Source organism: Tachysurus fulvidraco, chromosome 11 (assembly GCF_022655615.1).
Source record: "Tachysurus fulvidraco isolate hzauxx_2018 chromosome 11, HZAU_PFXX_2.0, whole genome shotgun sequence".
Classification (NCBI taxonomy): domain Eukaryota; kingdom Metazoa; phylum Chordata; class Actinopteri; order Siluriformes; family Bagridae; genus Tachysurus; species Tachysurus fulvidraco.
The window spans coordinates 6,259,868-6,279,740 of NC_062528.1; the positions used below are offsets into that span (position 1 = coordinate 6,259,868).

General features: G+C 37.5%; 1 protein-coding gene across 14 annotated transcripts in view; it reads right to left on the reverse strand.

The window, feature by feature from the left end:
* Positions 1-14,924: 14,924 nt before the first annotated feature.
* The window catches only part of phldb1b (pleckstrin homology-like domain, family B, member 1b), a 77,098-nt gene continuing 72,149 nt past the window's right edge, over positions 14,925-19,873 (reverse strand). For 12 of the 14 annotated variants that reach the window (XM_047820685.1, XM_047820690.1, XM_047820684.1 and 9 more), the window contains 2 exons: positions 19,695-19,780; positions 14,925-16,706 (listed from right to left, as the gene is read on the reverse strand). In XM_047820685.1, the coding sequence (XP_047676641.1) occupies positions 16,566-16,706; positions 19,695-19,780 (227 nt within the window). In that variant the 3' untranslated portion in view covers positions 14,925-16,565. The other 2 variants (XM_047820686.1, XM_047820688.1) reach the window with 2 other exon arrangements.

Genomic DNA, 19,873 nt, shown 5'->3' on the forward strand with positions numbered 1-19,873 from the left:
ATAAATAATGTCCTTTCTCCTAACCATGAGAATATGAGCAACATACTGTATAAATCAGCGTAATTTATGAATTCATTATAGATTTAAGACTAACAGTTCCTGCTGGAACCATTCAATGTTCAACGATGGAGCACAAAACCAACCACCGCAACAGAATAGATGCCTATACTTTGTCACATATACATAATAGCACAGTAAAATTCTTTCTTCACATATCCCAACGTTGGAGTCAGGGATGATACAGCACCCGTGGAGCAGACAGGGTTAAGGGCCCAACAGTGGCAGCTTGGCAGTGCTGGAGCTTGAAGCCCAATCATCTGATCAACCATCTAGAACCTTAACCACTTCAGCCACCACTGCCACAGCAGATCAAAGTTTTTGCCACGGTCTCCAAGTAGTTTATCTACACCAGTTCCATACATCTCCAGGTATTAGCCTGATACTACACCTATACTATGAGTTGCATCTCTTTCTGTGGTAAATGTGAATGTGAGGCCATAAATTAGGATCGTTATTTTTTTATCCTGATTAAGAGAAGCATTATGAGTCTTACAGCATGAGAGAATGGAGCCTCTGATTCAAGTCACAAAAGATTAAAACACACCTTTTTCAGTAGACGTAGCAATTCATTCCTAATAGGAGTAAACACCTTTTCCATGTGGGCAGATAGACCACAGGATGAACAAGAGACGTGGTAATAAACTGTTATGTGAAGTACTTTGATAGTCAATATATACTGTACTGTGAGCTGTTCTTGTGGCATGTTAGCTTTAAAATAAGCATCACACCCCAGCAATCTGGGCAGTGTTAAATAAAATAAAATAAAATAAAATAAAATAAAATAAATAAATAAATAGCGCTTGTCTTGTTTGGAAAGCAACATAACATGGCTGTTACTCCAGCAAAATTTGAAGGTAGCGTTGCATGAGCCAGTGTAACTCCATGAAAGTGTGGAAAAACTTGGTAGGAGAATCACCTCAGATGAACTTAAAATAACCTCGTCAGCCTTAAACTGGAAACAGCAACACTTATTGCTGCATAATAAATGGCACAACACTTTAATTCCATATTTTTTGGGAAGGGAATAAATTATTTAGCAAGCAGTACACCGGACATGTGGAATTGGACATATGAAATCTGCAAGAGTTTCAAAAATGAACAATATTTATGATTATATCTAATAAGAAAAAAAGCAAGCGCTGCACATTTCCTGTGTTCACTGTATATAAATGAGACAGTGTAATATATGTTCAGATGTACAGAAAAATAAGAATGATATTTAAACTCAGACGAGGTCATTAAGTCATATTGAATATATCTAAAAAGATACAATATAATAGAAGCAAAATAATAACAATGTATGTTTTATAATTGTATATATTTTTACATTATGCATTATAAAATATAATACAAACAAATAATGATTCCATATCATATAATAAAATTGAATAGTGTGTGTGTGTGTGTGTGTGTGTGTGTGTGTGTGTGTGTGTGTGTGTGTGTGTGTGTGTGTGTGTGTGTGTGTGTGTGTGCGTGCGTGCGTGTGTGCGTGTGTGTGTCTGCGTGTGTGTGAAACCACTGAATGTTGAATTGAATATCAAAGGGTGTATAGATAGGATATATTAGGCAGCATATGAACAGTCAGTTCTTGAATCCCATGTGATGAAAACAAGAAAAAGACTTTGACAAGGGTCAAGCTGTGATGGCTAGATGCCGGGGTCAGACCATCTCCAAAACAGGTTTTCTGGGGTGAACCTGGTATGCAGTGGTCAGTACTACAAGAGGTCCAGCGACAGGGTCATGAGCACCCAAGACTCACTGATGCATGTGAGTAATGAAGGACTGATTGGACTGTCTGGTCCAATCCCACAGAAGAGCAACTATAGCACAAATTGCTGAAAAAGTTAATAGTTAGAAAGGAGGCAGAACACACACTGTATCACAACTTGAAGTATGGGGCTACATAGCTGCAGACTGGTCAGTGTCTAATGCTGAATCCTGTCCACCACAGAATGCCTCTAAAACAGGCATGTGAGCATCAGTATTGGACCATGAAGCAATGAAAGAAAGTAGCCTGGTCTGAGGAATCGTGTTTTCTTTTACATAATGCGGAAGGCTGGGTGCATTTGTGTGATACCAGGACACACTATAACAAGAAGAAAAATCAGCCGAGGCAGCGTGATTGCTCTGGGCTGTGGGATGTTCTTCTGGGAAACCTTTGGTCCTGGTATTCATGAGGATGTTACTTTGACACCACCTACCAAAACGGTGTTGCAGACCAAGTCCACTCAACAGTGTTCCCTCTTTCATCAAGATAATGTGCCCTGCTCTCCTGCAAAAAAAATGTTCAGGACTGGTTTCGAAACATGATTTGAATAAGTGATGTTGATGCTACAATTCTTGTAGGGGGATGTGGTACTGTAGCTTAGTGGTTTAGGTGTTGGACTACTGATCAGAAGGTTGTGAGCTCCAATCCCAGGTCCACCAAGCTGCCACTGCTGGGCTTCTGAGCAAGGCTCCTAATTGACTTGACCGGTCCCACTACTGTATCTCTCAGGGTAACAGGCAAGCTTTGTCTTGCACTGTTTGCACCAGATTGCAAAGATGCATTGTATGTGGCTAGGACTAACTTACTAAGTCCTTAGTTCTGTGTTGTTCTATGTAGCACCATGGTTCTGAAGAAACGTTGTCTTATTTTACTATGTACTGCGTCAGATATAAATGGTTGAAATGACAATAAAAGCTTCTTGACTTGACTTGACTTGATCTGACTTGACTTGACTTAAACTGACTTGACTTGGCATACAAGTAATACTCTTTTCTGTTCTGGCACAAAGTTGGTCCAGAACAGAATGTCTGAACAGCTGAGTCACTGGCAATCTTCAAACGACAGGAAAATAACTACCTCTTCCTAAAACACTTAAACTAGCACCTTCTTTCCTTGTTTGTTTTATGACACACACACAAAAAAAAACTGGAACAGAATTTTAGGTTGATAATGTACTAAGTCTATAACCTTCTGAGCCAGTGTTAACGTATTCAAGCTCTTTTGTACGTCCCTATGGATAAGAGCGTCTACCAAACGGTGCGATATAAATGTCATTTTAAATTTCACTAAATCTCTTCTAAATTCTCCAAATCTCAATCTGATCGAGCATCTGTGGGATGTGCTGAACAATGAAGCCTCAACCATGGAGGCTCCACAATACAACTTAAAGGACTTAAAGGAGTTCATGCATTTATGCAAAGACTTTTTTACGTCGCTCTGGATAAGGACGTTTGCCAAATGCTTTAAATGTACAGTAAATTGTAACTGTAAAGTCTTGGTACTAGATACTGTACATCAGCACACTTTCAAATCTCCATGAATCAAGAAGTGTTGGTCTCCCTTTCTGACAGAAGGGAGACCTACACAGCATTAGGCAGGTGGTTTTAATGGTACCTTTGTAATGTTAAACTGACATTAATATGCATACATTTTCAAATCATTTGCACATCATTTTCATGCTCAGCTACTTCCTTCAGCATTTCAGACACACTCATGTACATGAACGTCCCACTGACGGAGCCACATTTTGACTGGGTTAGACACAGACATCATGTGCAGGGGCTTATTATAAAGTATGTCATCTGTTGCCGTTTGAAATTTAACAAATCATGAATATTTTTTAGGACTACAACATAAACAACAGACAAATGTATTAATTAATTGACTCTTTATTAAGGTGATTAACACATTTATAAATAACTTTACTAACAAATGATGTTGTATTCTATATACAAAATAATTCACATTCTCTAAAAAAATATATATATATATATATTAAATACATTAATTCTTTAACCTGTCCAGCTTGGAATTAAGTAGAATGTGGAGGGAGAAGCTCCTTGTAGTGTACATTGATTATTGATTTATTGTTTTAATTAACAGTTTTATATATTCCATTTGTCCAAGTAGATTTCCACCCACATCATAGATACAAGCTGGTACGTAGATTGGCGTCTCTAATTTGTCTCCTAGGTGTGAACGAGTGTGAGAATGTGTGTGTGTGTCTGTGCTTGTGTGTGTCAGAGAGAGAGAGAGAGAGAGAGAGAGAGAGAGAGAGAGAGAGAGAGAGAGAGAGAGAGAGAGAGAGAGAGAGAGTGCGACAGAGAGTGAGAGAGATGATGAAGTGTCATCCAGGGTGTATTGTATTCCTGCCTTGTGCAAGAATATGTAACTTGCTAACTTGACAGGATGACTAGCATTAGGTACAGTAAGTAGCAAATTCCATAAAAAGAGATAGACTGAATTAATTATTTTCATAGAATTAAAGAAGCTAATGTGCCATGACAAGCAAATTAAATTTTTGTCACTGCACTAAATGCTGAAATGTGGAACCTGAATATGCTAGTCATCCTGTCAAGTTAGCAAGACACAAATTCCTGCACAAGGCATAGATACAACCTGGATGACACTTCATCATTATCACACACACACACACACACACACACACACACACACACACACACACACACACACACACACACACACACACACACACACACACACACACACACACACACACACACACACGCGCACACACACACACACACACACACACACACACACACACACACACACACACACACACACACACACACACACACACACACACACACACACACACACATTCTTACACACACTCATACATTCTCACATTCATTCACACCTGATGACAAATTAGAGATTCCAAACAACGTGCCAGTTTGTATTTGGAAGATGGGAGGAAACCCACTATACACCCATCAGCCTTAACATTAACATCACCTGCCTAATATCATGAGGGTCCCCTTGTGCCCTAAGACAGCTCTGACCCATTGAGACATAGATCTCTGGAGGTGTGCTGTTGTATCTGGCACCAAGACATTAGCAGCAGATCCTTTAAGTCCTGTAAATTGTGAGGTGGAGCCTCCATGGTTTGGGATTATTTATCAGGGAAGATATCTGGGAAGTTCATCATCACAACTCGTTGGTGTTATTAAGCAGTTATATACAATTCAAAAATGTCTGCACCTGCCTATTGTATGTCATTAAATATGAAATGAACTCACTTAACTCTAAAGCCTTTGGGTCAGTCAGGAGGATATGGGTCTCTATGGCAGTAGACACTAGTTCTTATGAACCCTTGTTTCTGCTTTCTGCCCTGCAGTTTTCCCTGTAAGGTATAGGCTATGCCTCAAGCATTGTGCAGAATCTGATTCAACAGCAAAATGCCTCTGGCAGCTTTCTCTCTGCACAGATGCTGAATTTGTTGCGTTCTCGTTGTTCGCTTACTATTTGCCCCAGATCAGTCTGCCCCAGCTGGAGTATTAACGGTGTATGGAGTAACCGGCACAGACTGATTCACCAATCTCAGTATATCCAAAATGCCTGGAACAATTTAAAGGGATTAATTTAAAGGGAGATTGCACAGTGTTGAATCATACTGTATCGCCTCAGTGTATTTAAATTCAGTTTAGAATCTCATATTAGCAAATTGCTTTGATATGTACAGTATCTCTACATAGACAGTAGTAGTGTAACTCTTACGTTTTCTTTTTTTTTGCAGGAGCTTGTAGTATTTTCTACTCTCAGAACGAGCACAGAATTTTATTAAAATGGAGCTTGTTGAACTTCATTGTCCTTCCTTACTCTAATGTCCCCTATAAACCTGTGCACTTTGGGGACTTACAGATCCCTTATTCTAATGATCCCAAAAAAACTCAATTTCTCAATTGTTCTTCTGCACACCACACTTTAATGTTACTATATTCAGCTCACCTTCCGATTTGAAACTTTTCATTAGGTAATATTTGCACATTCTGTACTGTTACTACATTCCACTACATGTAACCTGTAGCATACTTAACATCATATTCTATTATCTCGTCTTATTTCTGTTCATTCTTTTTTAACTTAGTCTCTACTTCTAATGTACAGTACAGACCAAAAGTTTGGACACGCCTTCTCATTCAAAGAGTTTTCTTTATTTTCATGACTATGAAAATTGTAGATTCACACTGAAGGCATCAAAACTATGAATTAACACATGTGGAATTATACAGTATACGTACATAACAAAAAAGTGTGAAACAACTGAAAATATGTCATATTCTAGGTTCTTCAAAGTTTTTGCTTTGATTACTGCTTTGCACAATCTTGGCATTCTCTTGATGAGCTTCAAGAGGTAGTCACCTGAAATGGTCTTCCAACAGTCTTGAAGGAGTTCCCACAGATGCTTAGCACTTGTTGGCCCTTTTGCCTTCACTCTGCGGTCCAGCTCACCCCAAACCATCTCGATTGGGTTCAGGTCCGGTGACTGTGGAGGCCAGGTCATCTGGCGCAGCACTCCATTTGGAAGATGTGTCCAAACTTTTGGTCTGTACTGTACTGAACATCATAATTTATTACCTCCGTGTACTTCTTATTTCTATTAATTCCTTCAAGTTTTAAAGTTCAGTTTCATACAGAAAATGTGCATTTAATTCAGTTTTGTAAATACATGGACAAGTGTAGATGCATCATTTTAGTAATGTCTACTTACAATGTTTATTACAAAAAAAAAAAAAAAAAAGATTGGGACATAAAGAAGTTCCACATTTACAGAAGTTAAGAAAATGTTGAAACTGCTTACACATATTTGTTTAAGTCTCAATAATTAAAAAATGAAGTTTACTTTGCAAAAATTAGGCAATCGATTTCCAACCTTTTTTAAGTAAACCAAACTGGTTAGAATTTACAGTGTAACTTCTTGTTTCTGTTCATTCCATTTTTAAACTCAGTTTTAACTTCTAACACACTGCAGATCATATTCTATTACCTCTTTTTTAAATCAATTTTTATTATTTCTATTCAATCTTTAAAAAAAAAATTATTTAAACTTGAGTTCAATTGTTCTAACTTGTTTTAAACTTTTACATGCACAATACAAGGAAGAATGGCCATATTTTCATTTTACTATAAGTTGTATACTGTGTATAACTAACTATAAAAAACATTGAATCTTAATTAATATTCTGACATGATGGTCAATGTATATAATTTGATTCTTTTTACATAATTATTGAAATAAGTCTAGGATTATAGTATGTGTTTTGTTTTTTTTCCTCACACTTTAACACTGACTATTACAGTCCCTCTGACATAATCATTATGATTTAAACCTCAATACACACATACTGTACCTCACACTTGTCAGTACATGGTGCTTTACCAGGAGTCTCAGCTAGACTAATGATAAGCTCAGGGCAGAAGGCAAGGTCTACATTATTCTTTTTTTATGTGTTTTAATTATTTATAACATACAACACTGTTAAGTCTGGTACGTGATGAAAGCCGGTACAAAGGAGCAGAACAAGATCCCAACACGGTAATCATCAATGTCAAACTGCTGGTCAGCTACAAGCTGGAAAAATGTTTCTGCAGACTGTGAGTGACATTTTAAAGGGATTCTTTGATTCCTTTTCTACTTGTGTTGCATGCTTATTTCCCCTTTACTCAAACAAATAAATCTGGTCTAAGAAACAGATATACTCTTACTTGTTTGAGAAAAATGGCAGTAATTGTATCTTGGTAATACTTGTCTATGTATTGTCCTACAAAGACAATAACTCATCCATCATCTTTAGCTATAATTGCTTTATCTTTATCAGGGCTGAAGTGAATTGAGGAACGCTGAGCGCAAGGCAAAGATACACACCAGACGAGATGCCAGTACATGCACATTTGCAATACACATTCACAGCATTTAGAGAAGTAGGAAACTGGTGTACCCAAAGGAAAGCCATGCAGACACAAGGAGAACATGTGAAACTCCACAGAGACACTAACCTGAGCTCAGGATTGAACCATAGACTCTGGTGTATTGAGACAGAACGTTTTCTGCTGCATGACAGTGCCACCCAGATCATTCTCAGAAATTCAGAACGGAGTTCTAACTGAAAAATCTTTGATATTCTGGTTTGCCTTGGACAAAGTGACCAGGTTGAAAATTGTGCTATTAAAGAGAAAAAGTATAGTGTGAATAGTGACTTTTTTTAGTGTCAATGTTGTCACAGTCTTTCACACTTACTAGGAGAGACATATTCAGATTTTTTTTATTTCCTTCATGATGCCTGCTTCCCAATTTTCCCAAAACTGAAATGCCATAAAGAAGGCGGGGCTTTTAGAGAGTAGTCGTGCATATAAAAGTGGTCGATTGGCTCATCAGGCATTTTTATTACAAAAATCAGATGCCTCGTTTACACCTCAGTTACATTAAATTCATTCATTCATTTTCTACCGCTTATCCAAACTCACTCTCCCAAGGCACGGGGAGAACATGCAAACTCCACACACACACAAGGCGGAGGCAGGAATCGAACCCCCAACCCACCGTGCCCCCCTACATTAAATTTGAATTTTGAAATTTAAAAATGTATTTATTCCTAATGAGCGAGAAAAATCTCCGAAACGATACAAGGAAGAAACATTGAGAGGAACCAGACTCAAAAAGGAAGCCATCCTCATCTGGGTGACATCTGAGTGCGATTATAAATTATTTTCCTTCTATAACTGTGTACTCTATAGTCAGAAATGAGCTAGTTGAAGATAAATATAAGAGAAGTTTTTTAATTCATTATTATTTTAACTTTGAGTCTATTTTGTTGAAGTTATTAACAGTTCAATGATGGAATCTTGCATGCAGAATTGTTAATTGAAATAGCAGTCCAGAGTAATCTCATGTTGCTGTCCATTTGTGGCCATCCTCAGCAAGATTGAGTGATTTTCAGATAAGAACTTCAGATAAGAACTAGTGAGAGAGAGAGAGAGAGAGAGAGAGAGAGAGAGAGAGAGAGAGAGAGAGAGAGAGAGAGAGAGAGAGAGAGAATCTACTTACTATGTGTATTGTCACACCCCCAACTCCCAAACCCACCAAAAAACTCTTAACTAGCATTTCTTTTGTCCCAGAATACCATTGCACTAGCACATAGAGAAAGGTGCCAAGGATGTTGCCAGATCTGCCAGTATGTAGGTCTAACATTCCAGCAGTCTGTTCGTTTCAGTCAAATTTGCTTAGAAGCTGAGAAGAGAAACAGCTATGTTGTGCTACATTCACTCATACTGTACAGTCATTCACATTGACCAGAGGCCATTTATTTTCAATATGTGATGGTGACTTCTGGTGACATACAGTATGTGGGTGACTAGATGTGGGCGTGTCCAGTGGTGGCAAAGTTGAAAAAAGTTTAACTTTATGTAAATATGGAGTGACTACCAGCAAGACTAAATGTGAAAGAGAGTGAGGATGTGGTAGCTCAGTGGTTAAGGTGTTGGGCTACTGATCGTGAGGTCATGGGTTCAAATCACAGGTCCACCAAGCTGCCACTGCTGGGTCCTCAGCTGCTCAGTTGTCACTCTGGATAAAGATGTCTGCTAAGTACCATAAATGTAAAGACAATAGAGCGTACCAATTCCATCTGCATCATCTCATATGATCCGATGCGGACATATATGCTAAAATTTCGCACCTAATCTCCGTCCAAAATGTTTAATTTCAATTCAGTTTTTTAATTGAATGTATTTGTATAGCCATTTTAACAATCAGCATTGTCTTAAAGCAGCTTTACAGAAGCATAGAACTGTAAGAATAAAAATATAGAAATCTAGAATAAAAATGTATAAGTTTAAGGTTAAAAATTTTTGAAATTTATCTCTTACATCTATCCATAATGAGCAAGCCTGCGGTACGTGGAAAGGAAAAAGAGAAACAATAAACAACTACTTCAGTTATACCTGAAGAGTGACAACAGACAAAAGCTGGGCCTTTGTCTTTAGTGGCTATCTTATTCATTTCACATGCCATGATTGCAATGGTTTCTATTTCACAGATTATTAAATTCACTCCTGACAGGCTTATCTTTAAAAATGTATCCCATCTGGAGTAGATAATTAGAGATTCCCTAAACGGGAAAGCTGAAGAAAGTAAATATAATTAAAGCCACTGTGTTTGGCAGTGTTTAGAGGGCATAAAGCTGCATGCTATCGTACAAAACACAGCCCATGACATCATCTATGACCTTCTCAGGTTAGGAATGAGAGTCTGGAGCTTTATAATGGATGGTAGTTTTCAATGTGAAATTTTGTGACCTCGCTGTGTGATACCTGAGCCAGGGTGTGTGATACTCCATGTACTGTATATTGCAGGGCTGGGGGAAAATCTGGGAAAGAGGAAATTAAAAGCTGGAGCTCTTCCGTTGTGCAGGTGGTAATGAAACTTGCAATCAAAGCAGCTTTGTTTTATGTTTAAATTCAGTACTAAATTCAGTGGTTGGTTCCTTTTCCAATCATGTTGTCATCAAGACAAATGCAAACAGACTCTTGATGTCCACACAGTGTCGAAGGGACTCTGTAGAAAATCTGAGCAGTCGTAAACAAATAGCGCTTAACAATGGGCCGGAGATCGGTGGATATTATTTTTCTGAAACAACGATGACGTCTGATCGATTTTGACATGAGGTAAATATTTGGTGTACAAGCCTGTATACAAATGGTGCTATTCACTAATGAGCAGCTGTGAAGGTTTTACTTCTGGCTGATATTTTTATAATTCGATTTTTCTGCATTGATGTACTTCACACTGTAGTGCTATCGAGCTGTGGATCTGATTTAAAGATAATTATATATTTTACTACATTAATGTAGATATTTTACATGAAAAATAAAAAAACTGGCATTTAAAATAGAATTTACCATAACATGTCGACTTAATCTGTTTTAAGCTAATATAATCTTTTTTTATTATCTGAATTGTCTACAAATAATATAGTATAATAGTGTATAATTTGAGTAGTTATTCGATGATTACAAATAATAAAACCAATTTACTCATTGTAGTAAGTAACTTTTAGGAAGTATTCTCAGCTCGAGTCCAAGTCAAATATACGTCAACAAAATATCGTCTCAGGGAGTTTTTCCTCAACACAGAAAAGATGGATTTAAAATTTCTGCATTTAATATTCTGAATTTATATATTTTAGTGAAGCTATTTTGTGAAAAAGTACATTGTTCTAAGTGCCAAACAAGTAAAACCAAATTGAACTGAAATTGAGCTTAAATTCAGCCTAACTGACAAAGATTTTTAGGTGCTACAAAATTTTGAGGACTGATAATACTGACCATTATTTGAACTCAAATTCGTATGTCATACATAGAACACCAATAGTTGTGTTTTGTTTTGTTTTAATTAGGCTTTCTAACTTTCAAACTCAAAAATGAAAGGATAGAAATTGAAACACTAACCCAAAGCAAAAATTGAAATCGTTAATCAAATCAGAATGAATTTTGATCTTCCAGTGAAATGCCTAGCCTTTTTAATTCTGTAGCATTAGCTGTAAGGGCTAATCATCACATCCTACAGAGCAGTCCATAGAACACATTTTGACAGATATTATCAGTCATCATCATGAGTGTGATATCTGCCAGTAGAAATAACCTTATGGAATGTTACCACCACCTAACCACAATATCCAGCGAGCCCTGGTTAACAGTCAGGAAAAGATGAGGAACATTTTAAGTTAGTCTTTTAGTTTTATTTAAATTTTTAGTGTATAAAGCACATACTCTTGTGCTTACATAAGGACTGGCTTATCTGACAATTGACTTTATATTCAATTCAATTTATTTGTATAGTGCCTTTAACAATTCCCATTGTCTCAAAGCAGTTTTACAGAAGTATGGAAACAGAAGAGAGAGAAAAATATATATAAATAATAGTAATAAATGAATACAATTTTAAAGTTTAAAATTAGTTTATTAAATTTAAAATACTACATATCTATCTCTATACCTTAAATGATATATAAGGTATTTTATAACCTCAAACATGATTGCTTATATTAAAAACAAATCATAAAATAAAAAGAAGTATAAAAAATGCATAAATAAGACATCTTAATAGGAATAATAAAATAATAATAGAATAAGTAATTTTATGGTGAGATATTTATATTTATCTGCTCTTAAATCATGTAATCATTTGAATAATGGGATAAATTGCCAATGTTGAAAGATTAATGACTTATATAAAAGATTTGTTAAGTCCGGCTCTCTCTCTCTTTCTCTTTCTCTTTCTCTCTCTCTCTCTCTCTCTCTCTCTCTCTCTCTCTCTCTCTCTTTCTTTCTTTCTTTCTCTGTCTGTCTGTCTGTCTTTCAAGCTATACATGCCACCCATGAGTTCCATGTGTTCCAATTCTTCTTTCTAGACCTACCTGATCCATCCAATGCCCTAACCCTGGTTGGAGGCTCATCCTACGGTGGTGCACTGGGATAGATCTGCATAGACATTGCATGACCCATGGGATTTCTGAGGTTGGAACTTGGAGATTATCACACCGTCTTTGAACTGCCATTGAACGGCCAGCTTTGTACTCGGGTCTTCATCAGTGAACATGAATTTGGCAGGAAGTCTTTAATGAACTCAGAAATTACACTTAACTGCTAGTTCCACAGGAGCTCTTGATTGTTTAATTTCATTTCAATATAAACTGTTGTAGAAAGGACATTATTTACATTTACATTATTTCCTGTCCAGTGTCACCCAAATGAGGATGAGGTTCCCTTCTGAGTCTGGTTCCTCTCAAGGTTTCTTCTTCTTATCATCTCAGGGAGTTTTTCCTTGCCACCATCACCTCAGGCTTGTTCATTAGGGATGAATATTCAAAACAGTCAATTGTCTCAGTGTTAGATCATGCATTTTTATTCTGTTCTTTGTTCCTTTATCATCGTCCATCCTTATCTTCCGACAACTCAGTCAATGTAGCCACCAACAACCTAAAGTTTTTCAAGTATGTCGGACAGAATCTCAGTGAGTACAATACGATATGAAACTTGAATGCAAAGTGACGTGACATACAGCTAAGTACGGTGACCCACACTCAGAATTCGTTCTCTGCATCTCCATCCAAAGTGCACACACACAGCAATGAACACACACACACCGTGAACACACACCCGGAGCAGTGGGCAGCCATTTATGGGGAGCAGTTGGGAGTTCGGTGCCTTGCTCAAGGGCACCTCAGTCGAGGCCAGCCCGAGACTCGAACCCACAATCTTAGGATTACGAGTCAGACTCTCTAACCATTAGGCCACGACTTGCTTGTTTTCGCATATCCCAGGTTATGGGGTCACAGCGCAGGGTCAAGCCATAGGGACGGCACCCCTGGAGCAGGTGAGTTTAAGGACCTTGCCCAAGGACCTAACGTTGATGCTCAGCAGCTTGTGGACTCGAACCCCAACCTTCTGATCAAGATCCCAGGACCTTAACCGATGGATCATCACGTATGCATGTATGAACGTAGCTCTAGCGATTTCATTTTAGGGTTAGTACTATTGGTAAAGTTTTTATAGTAGATAGGATTATTACTGAACACACTTTCTATTTGATTGCATAAGCCAAATGTACATAAATTATTAAATGACAGTATATTAAATGACATACTATCTCATACTGATCGCCATTCTTTAAGACTCCTGGCCAAGGCCAATCCTTGCCAATAATAATAAAGTGAGCTGGTAGAAATACTAGAAGGGGGCAATCAGTGGTAGTGGCCCCAACACCTAGTTCTCCCCATATCCAATATTTACAAAATGCCACAGAGCCCTACTGTAACTTGTTCACACAAACAATCTTAACTACACTAAGGATGCTCTTGACATTAAAGCAAAGCGTTTTTTTCTTCTGTGTTTTACCCAGCAGCATACAGTCAATGGTTTCACCTGTTGCTTCTGCATGTGACTGTAGCTGGATGTTTGCTTCTGTAACCTCCCCCTGTTACTGTACGTGCTGCTTTCCTGTTAAAACCATGTGAAGTAAATACTACATTCTGATCGTCAGTAGTGGCATACGTCTGACATGTGAAATAGGACCTCTGGGTCATGTGCAATGCCTGGAATGATGAAATGAGCAGAAGATACTGTATTACTGAAAGCACACTTTGGGTAATTAGCTAATATTGGCTGGGATGCGTCGTTATATAAAATTGAAATTTATTACCCTTTTACTAAAAATAAATAAATAAATAAATAAATAAATAAATAAATAACGGGGCATGGTGGCTTAGTGGTTAGCACGTTCGCCTCACCTCCAGGGTTGGGGGTTCGATTCCTGCCTCCGCCTTGTGTGTGTGGAGTTTGTACTGTATGTTCTCCCCGTGCCTCGGGGGTTTCCTCCGGATACTCCGGTTTCCTACCCCGGTCCAAAGACATGCATGGTAGGTTAATTAGCATCTCTGGAAAATTGTCCGTAGTGTTTGCCCTGAGATGGGTTGGCACTCCGTCCAGGGTGTATCCTGCCTCGATGCCCAATGACGTCTGAGATAGGCACAGGCTCCCCGTGACCCGAGGTAGTTTAGATAAGCGGTAGAAAATGAATGAATGAATGAATAAATAAATAACTTTGATTGAGCAAGACTAAGCCCACCCCTGCCACCGGCCTAGTTCCTGGGTAAGCTAGGTCATGGTTCTACTTGTGATATTTTCTAGTTAAGATGAGGTCAACGGAATGCATCTCCATCACTCTGGGACGAGCTGTACTGTCCTTTACACAGTAAAAACACAATCCTCATGTGTGCACAAGACTGTGTTCTGAAAACCCTGCACTCAGAAATGCACTGGAGTGAGAACAGATAAACAGATGCCTGACCTACAGTTTTATATCTCACAGAAAATTTTGTTAAAGTAAGTAAATAAATAAATAAATGAAATCATGAGGCCTCTCATTACAGCTGTGGTAATAACAGTGTCACTAGTAATATTATTTTTCAGTTTCATTACTGTGGAACTCTATGTTCTGCTTTGAGACAAAGTCCAATGTTAAAAGCTGTAAAATTGAATTGAACCGCACAGGAGAAAAGATAACGAAAGGTTTTGTATATATATTTTTTAATAAACCTGAAAAAAATTCCATGAAATCCATCTAAAGTGCCACATGAACAGTACCATCATATTATATCATAGTGTCGTCGTGTGTAAGTGTGTTAGTAACAAAATAACAGTTAAACAGGATTTGTATGCATGTGACTTGTCATAGTACAGTATGGTTCTCCATGTGCACACAACATAACACTGAAAAGATATAAAACACTGCAGGGAACGTACTCAGATTCGGTTTTTCAGAGGGGTTCAAAAAAATAAAAAATAAATAAAAAATTACACACTGAATTGAAATAAAAACACTGGCAAAATAATAACTAATCAGTATTTTGGATGCATGCAGAGTGATTTTAGGGAAAACGCTCGCATAGAACAACAGAATTTGGCAAAACATTTAAGAAACACAAAAATTAAGATGATCGCTTTTGAAATCACAGCATAGATCAGTTCGGCGGACAAAGTCGAACATGGGCCAAGACAGATTCGTTACTCTGATCTGTATAAAGGATTCAACATCTATTAAATCTAAAAGCTAATACCATTGACATTTTTTTTCTTTTTTTGAGCTGATAAATCGTTTACATATCACTTTCCCATCATCACGACTGCATGCCTTGTGCAAACAACTGTTATGAATAGTCACAATAATAGATCTCTGCAGAATAAAAATACGTTTGAAGTAAACAGTGTGTACAGTATTTCTGGTGTTTTCATGGTCCTGCAGGTTTCTCACAACAGTATTGCAGTGATGAAATGTGGAGAAATATCAAGGCACTGAATGATTTGCATTATTATGCGAAGGTTAAGTTGGTTAGCGTTTCCTTTTGTGTTTTATTAAGTTCGGCCACCAAAGAGCCTTCAGGTGGCAGTGTACTGAGGACGGCTGCTTCCTTTAAGAAGTGAAGGCTGAAGTTGAAGTCAGGACTTGGCAAATAGACTCCCCAATACTGTGTGTGTGTGAAAAGACAGGTGATGTTTGGCTGGTTAAACAAAGTGGATGAAGAAAGGACATACAGAGCCACTGCAGGTGAAGCGGAGTTGTTCATGAGCTTTGGTGATTGAGGTTCTTGTTTCAGTGATCTTGGATATTTGTCTAAAAGTCTCATAAAAACAACCAAAAAATAATAATAAAATAGAACCCACATCGACTACGATACATTTGCTTTTAACATCATCTCTACAGGTACGATCTGTATATCCATAACCACTCATATTGTGTGGAGGTAAAATCATAATAAAAAAAAAAAATAATAATAATAATAATAATAAAGTCCAGACGTCATTTGGCTCTACCACACTTTAAATGTGGAGAAAGTTCCGCAGAAAAGAAAAGGAGGAGTTATAAAAAAATAAAATAAAAAAAATCCCACACACGATGAAATGCCACAGAGATGTCTGTTGGTCAAAACCATCAACAAACAATTGCTTCTCGTTTTGTTTTTTATTTAAATCTTGTAAGAATCCCTTTTAAAATCCAGGCATAAGGTGTAGAAAACCTCTGACGACCGTGCAGCTGAGATGAATATACATCCTAGAAAGAAAAGTATATAAAATAAAAAAAAAGGCTTGAAGTTTCCCTGGCGTGAATGCTTCACCTTTTATTTCTTCTTTTTTTAAATGTCCTCGTACGACTTTAGTTCATGAACTGCGTGTAGCCTTCTGCTCCTGTTACGATCACGTCCATCCAGATCCGCATGGCTTCGGGAGACGGAGCCACCACGTAGTACAGTCTGTCGTGGGTCTTCACGCAGAAGGTCAGGGAGGGGTTTGGACTCTGACAGCAAGACACAAAAGAGAAATAAGCCACGAGAGAAATCACTGAGCATCTGTTATGGTTTTAATAATAAAACTTATCTGCTAGCATCACTCTGAATGAGGTTCCTGCATGCGGGTCGACGCGGATAATTCCGCTTCGGTTTTAAATAGAAGTTAAATAGTGCTAGTCAGAACACTGTTGGTGCTCAACATCTCATCACTGGTTTAAAAACAAATGCTGTTCAGTTCATTTATGGTACATAATTTGGAAATTTGATATAAAAGTTTCCCATTTTCAGATATCGGTTGCGTCAGTCAGCTTTGTGCTCGGTTCTTCATCTGCGATCATTTAAAGACTTCGCCAGGAAGGAATTAGTGTCAAGTCTGTAATGAACTCAGAAATGATGCTGACCTATTAGTTCCTCAGGAGCTCCTGGTTGCTTAAATTCACTCGAGTACAAATTGTTGCAGAAATGACATTATTTATATTATATAATGTCCAGTGTCACCTAAATGACGATGAGGTTCCCTTCTGAGTCTGGTTCCTCTCAAGGTTTCTTCCTCATATCATCTCAAGGAGTTTTTCCTTGCCACCGTCACCTCAGGCTTGTTCATTAGGGATTAATCTTAGAGGTGTTGAGACATTTTCCATAACATAAGTGGCAGCTGTAATTCAAACCACAGGCTGATGTAAATGCTCTAAACTGCTGCTGTCATTTGTTTACAACCAACGCATCATTACTTCCACTCTACAGAACTGAACACTGCTCTACGCTGGTCTGTATACACCGATGTATTAGTGTCTTCTTTTTTTTTGCACAAGTTTTCACACAAAACAGTGTTCATTTACTTGGTTAAGTTTGATGTAGCTCTGCATTTTTTGTAACACCAGCATCCTGAAGGAACATTGTATCATTTCGCTATATATGGTGATATTAAAATAACAAGATAATATTTGTTTGACTTGACCGACTCGACTTGTGCGCTTGTTTGAATATAGCTGTTTCTATAGTAACAGCTACAGAGAAGTGACAGATATGCAACATAATACCTAAGAAATTTTGAAACCGTTTAATATTCATCTCTCTCTCATATCATTTCTATCTATCTATATCTATCTATCTATCTATCTATCTATCTATCTATCTATCTATCTATCTATCTATCTATCTATCTATCTATCTATCTATCTATCTATCCACAAAATAAAATTAATATTGAATTGATGATACGGTGACATTTTCTGTAAGGGTTTATTTAACATTTATGAATAACGTTTATTTAACGTTTAAGAATAAGGAGTCCTGGGTGTCATTATATTGCAGCAGCATTCCACAGTTTTCTACCTCAGGAACGTCTTCAGGAAAGAGGACACGCATTTTGCCGCTTCTCTCTAATTTAACAAGCGGAGTTTTTTCTCCTGATGAACATTTTTAGAGAGAAATTGCAGAGATGCTGCCGAGCGAACGACTCCTCAGTTATGGTAACTAACCTGTTTTATGACAATCCACCACATCGGACATATACGAATGGATCGAACGTATAAAGAGGCATTTGTTATTAAAAGGAAAAAAAAAAAGGTTTATAAGTGGAATAAACCCTTTGGATATGCTGTTAAAGAAAAAGAATAAATTTTCAGCTTCTGTGGCAAGAGTAAATTCCACATCACACCACCGGGTCGTCGCTAAAGCAGTAAAACATAAGGAGAAAAAAAATGTCCACGGTAACAATAGTGTACATGCTTAATACGTACAGAATGAAACAGCTTGTCCCATAATGTCTCCTTCTTTACGTTTCAAACATGTAAAATATTGTTACTGAAGACAATTTTCTCCTTAAAATTTTACGGCATGCCATTCAGGACCCTGAACTGTCTTGGCAGACATTTCTGGGCAGCGTTTCGAGGCTTTTCTCCTGAAAATAATGGCAATCCAATTCCAAAGACAGCTTAAGACAGTTGTCTTCCAAGGCTCATTATTTTGGCCAAATTTGAAGGAAGCACTGCATATATGCTACTCGGTGAAGGCAATCTCACTATTCTGTTCATGAGAGTTTCATAAAAATTTGGAAGAAAAAAAGGAAAAAAAAAAGGGACAGGGAGAGAAGGAAAAAAAAAACAGTGGTCAGGATTGACATTGTGCATAATTTTCCACCTTCGTGAACAATTAATACACAAACAATCTTGGGTAATATTAAAATATTAGACAATAATCATGATTAAAAAAAAACAACAGATTAAACCTAGAAATCCAGAAAAAAAAACATAATATAATTAATATAAACAAATACACACAGACAATAATTCACATATGCAGTTAGTAACACACACACACAGTTATTAACACACACACACAATTGTGAAACTGATGAGGCAGCAGTTCAGAAATGTGCTGAAGATAAACAGATCAGATTATCACAAAAATATATTTTCTACGTATGCATGTATAATATTTAAAATATTTTCCTCTTTTTTTTTTTATTCGACACCATGCAATCTGTCCGACCCTAAAGCGTTCGACACCATGGCCGGGTGGAAACCTGAAACAAGCACGATCACCCCGAGGTCCAGTCTGTGACTAATTCACATCGACGAGGATTAAAGGGCAAAAGAATTTAGAATTCAGTTCAGCTTTGTCTGCGAGCAAAAAGGAGGCTTGACTGCATGCAGGACGTGTTCGGAAATACGTACACTTGTCAAGTTCAGGGTGAAAAATCCTTTCTGTAGGAACAGAATGGTCAGAAGAGAAAGTTGAAGAGACCAGAAAAAAATAAAAAATAAAAAATACAAAGCCGCTCAAAGATGCTAAAAAAGCATTGGGCAACAAATTTATGGAAAGTAAATGAAAGAAATGAAATAAAGATGAAAGAGGGGGGAAAAAAAGGCAGCAATTACACAGAGGATGGCAGTGTGAACGCTGTGTGTGTGTGTGTGTGTGTGTGTGTGTGTGTAGCTTTGATACAGAGAGCGAGATTCAGCTGCAAATCTGTGCTTAATTGGATGAGTTACCTTCGTTGCACTCCGTAAATGGTCGTAGTAAACTTCCTCAATGGCCTGGAAATAGATTACTCCTTTCAGCTTGCTCTCATGCTTGTCTGTGAACAGGACAGACATAAAGTGAGAGAAAAAACAAACAAAAAAAAGGCTAAATAATATGTTGTTCATGCTCTCCCTACACTAGTTATTGA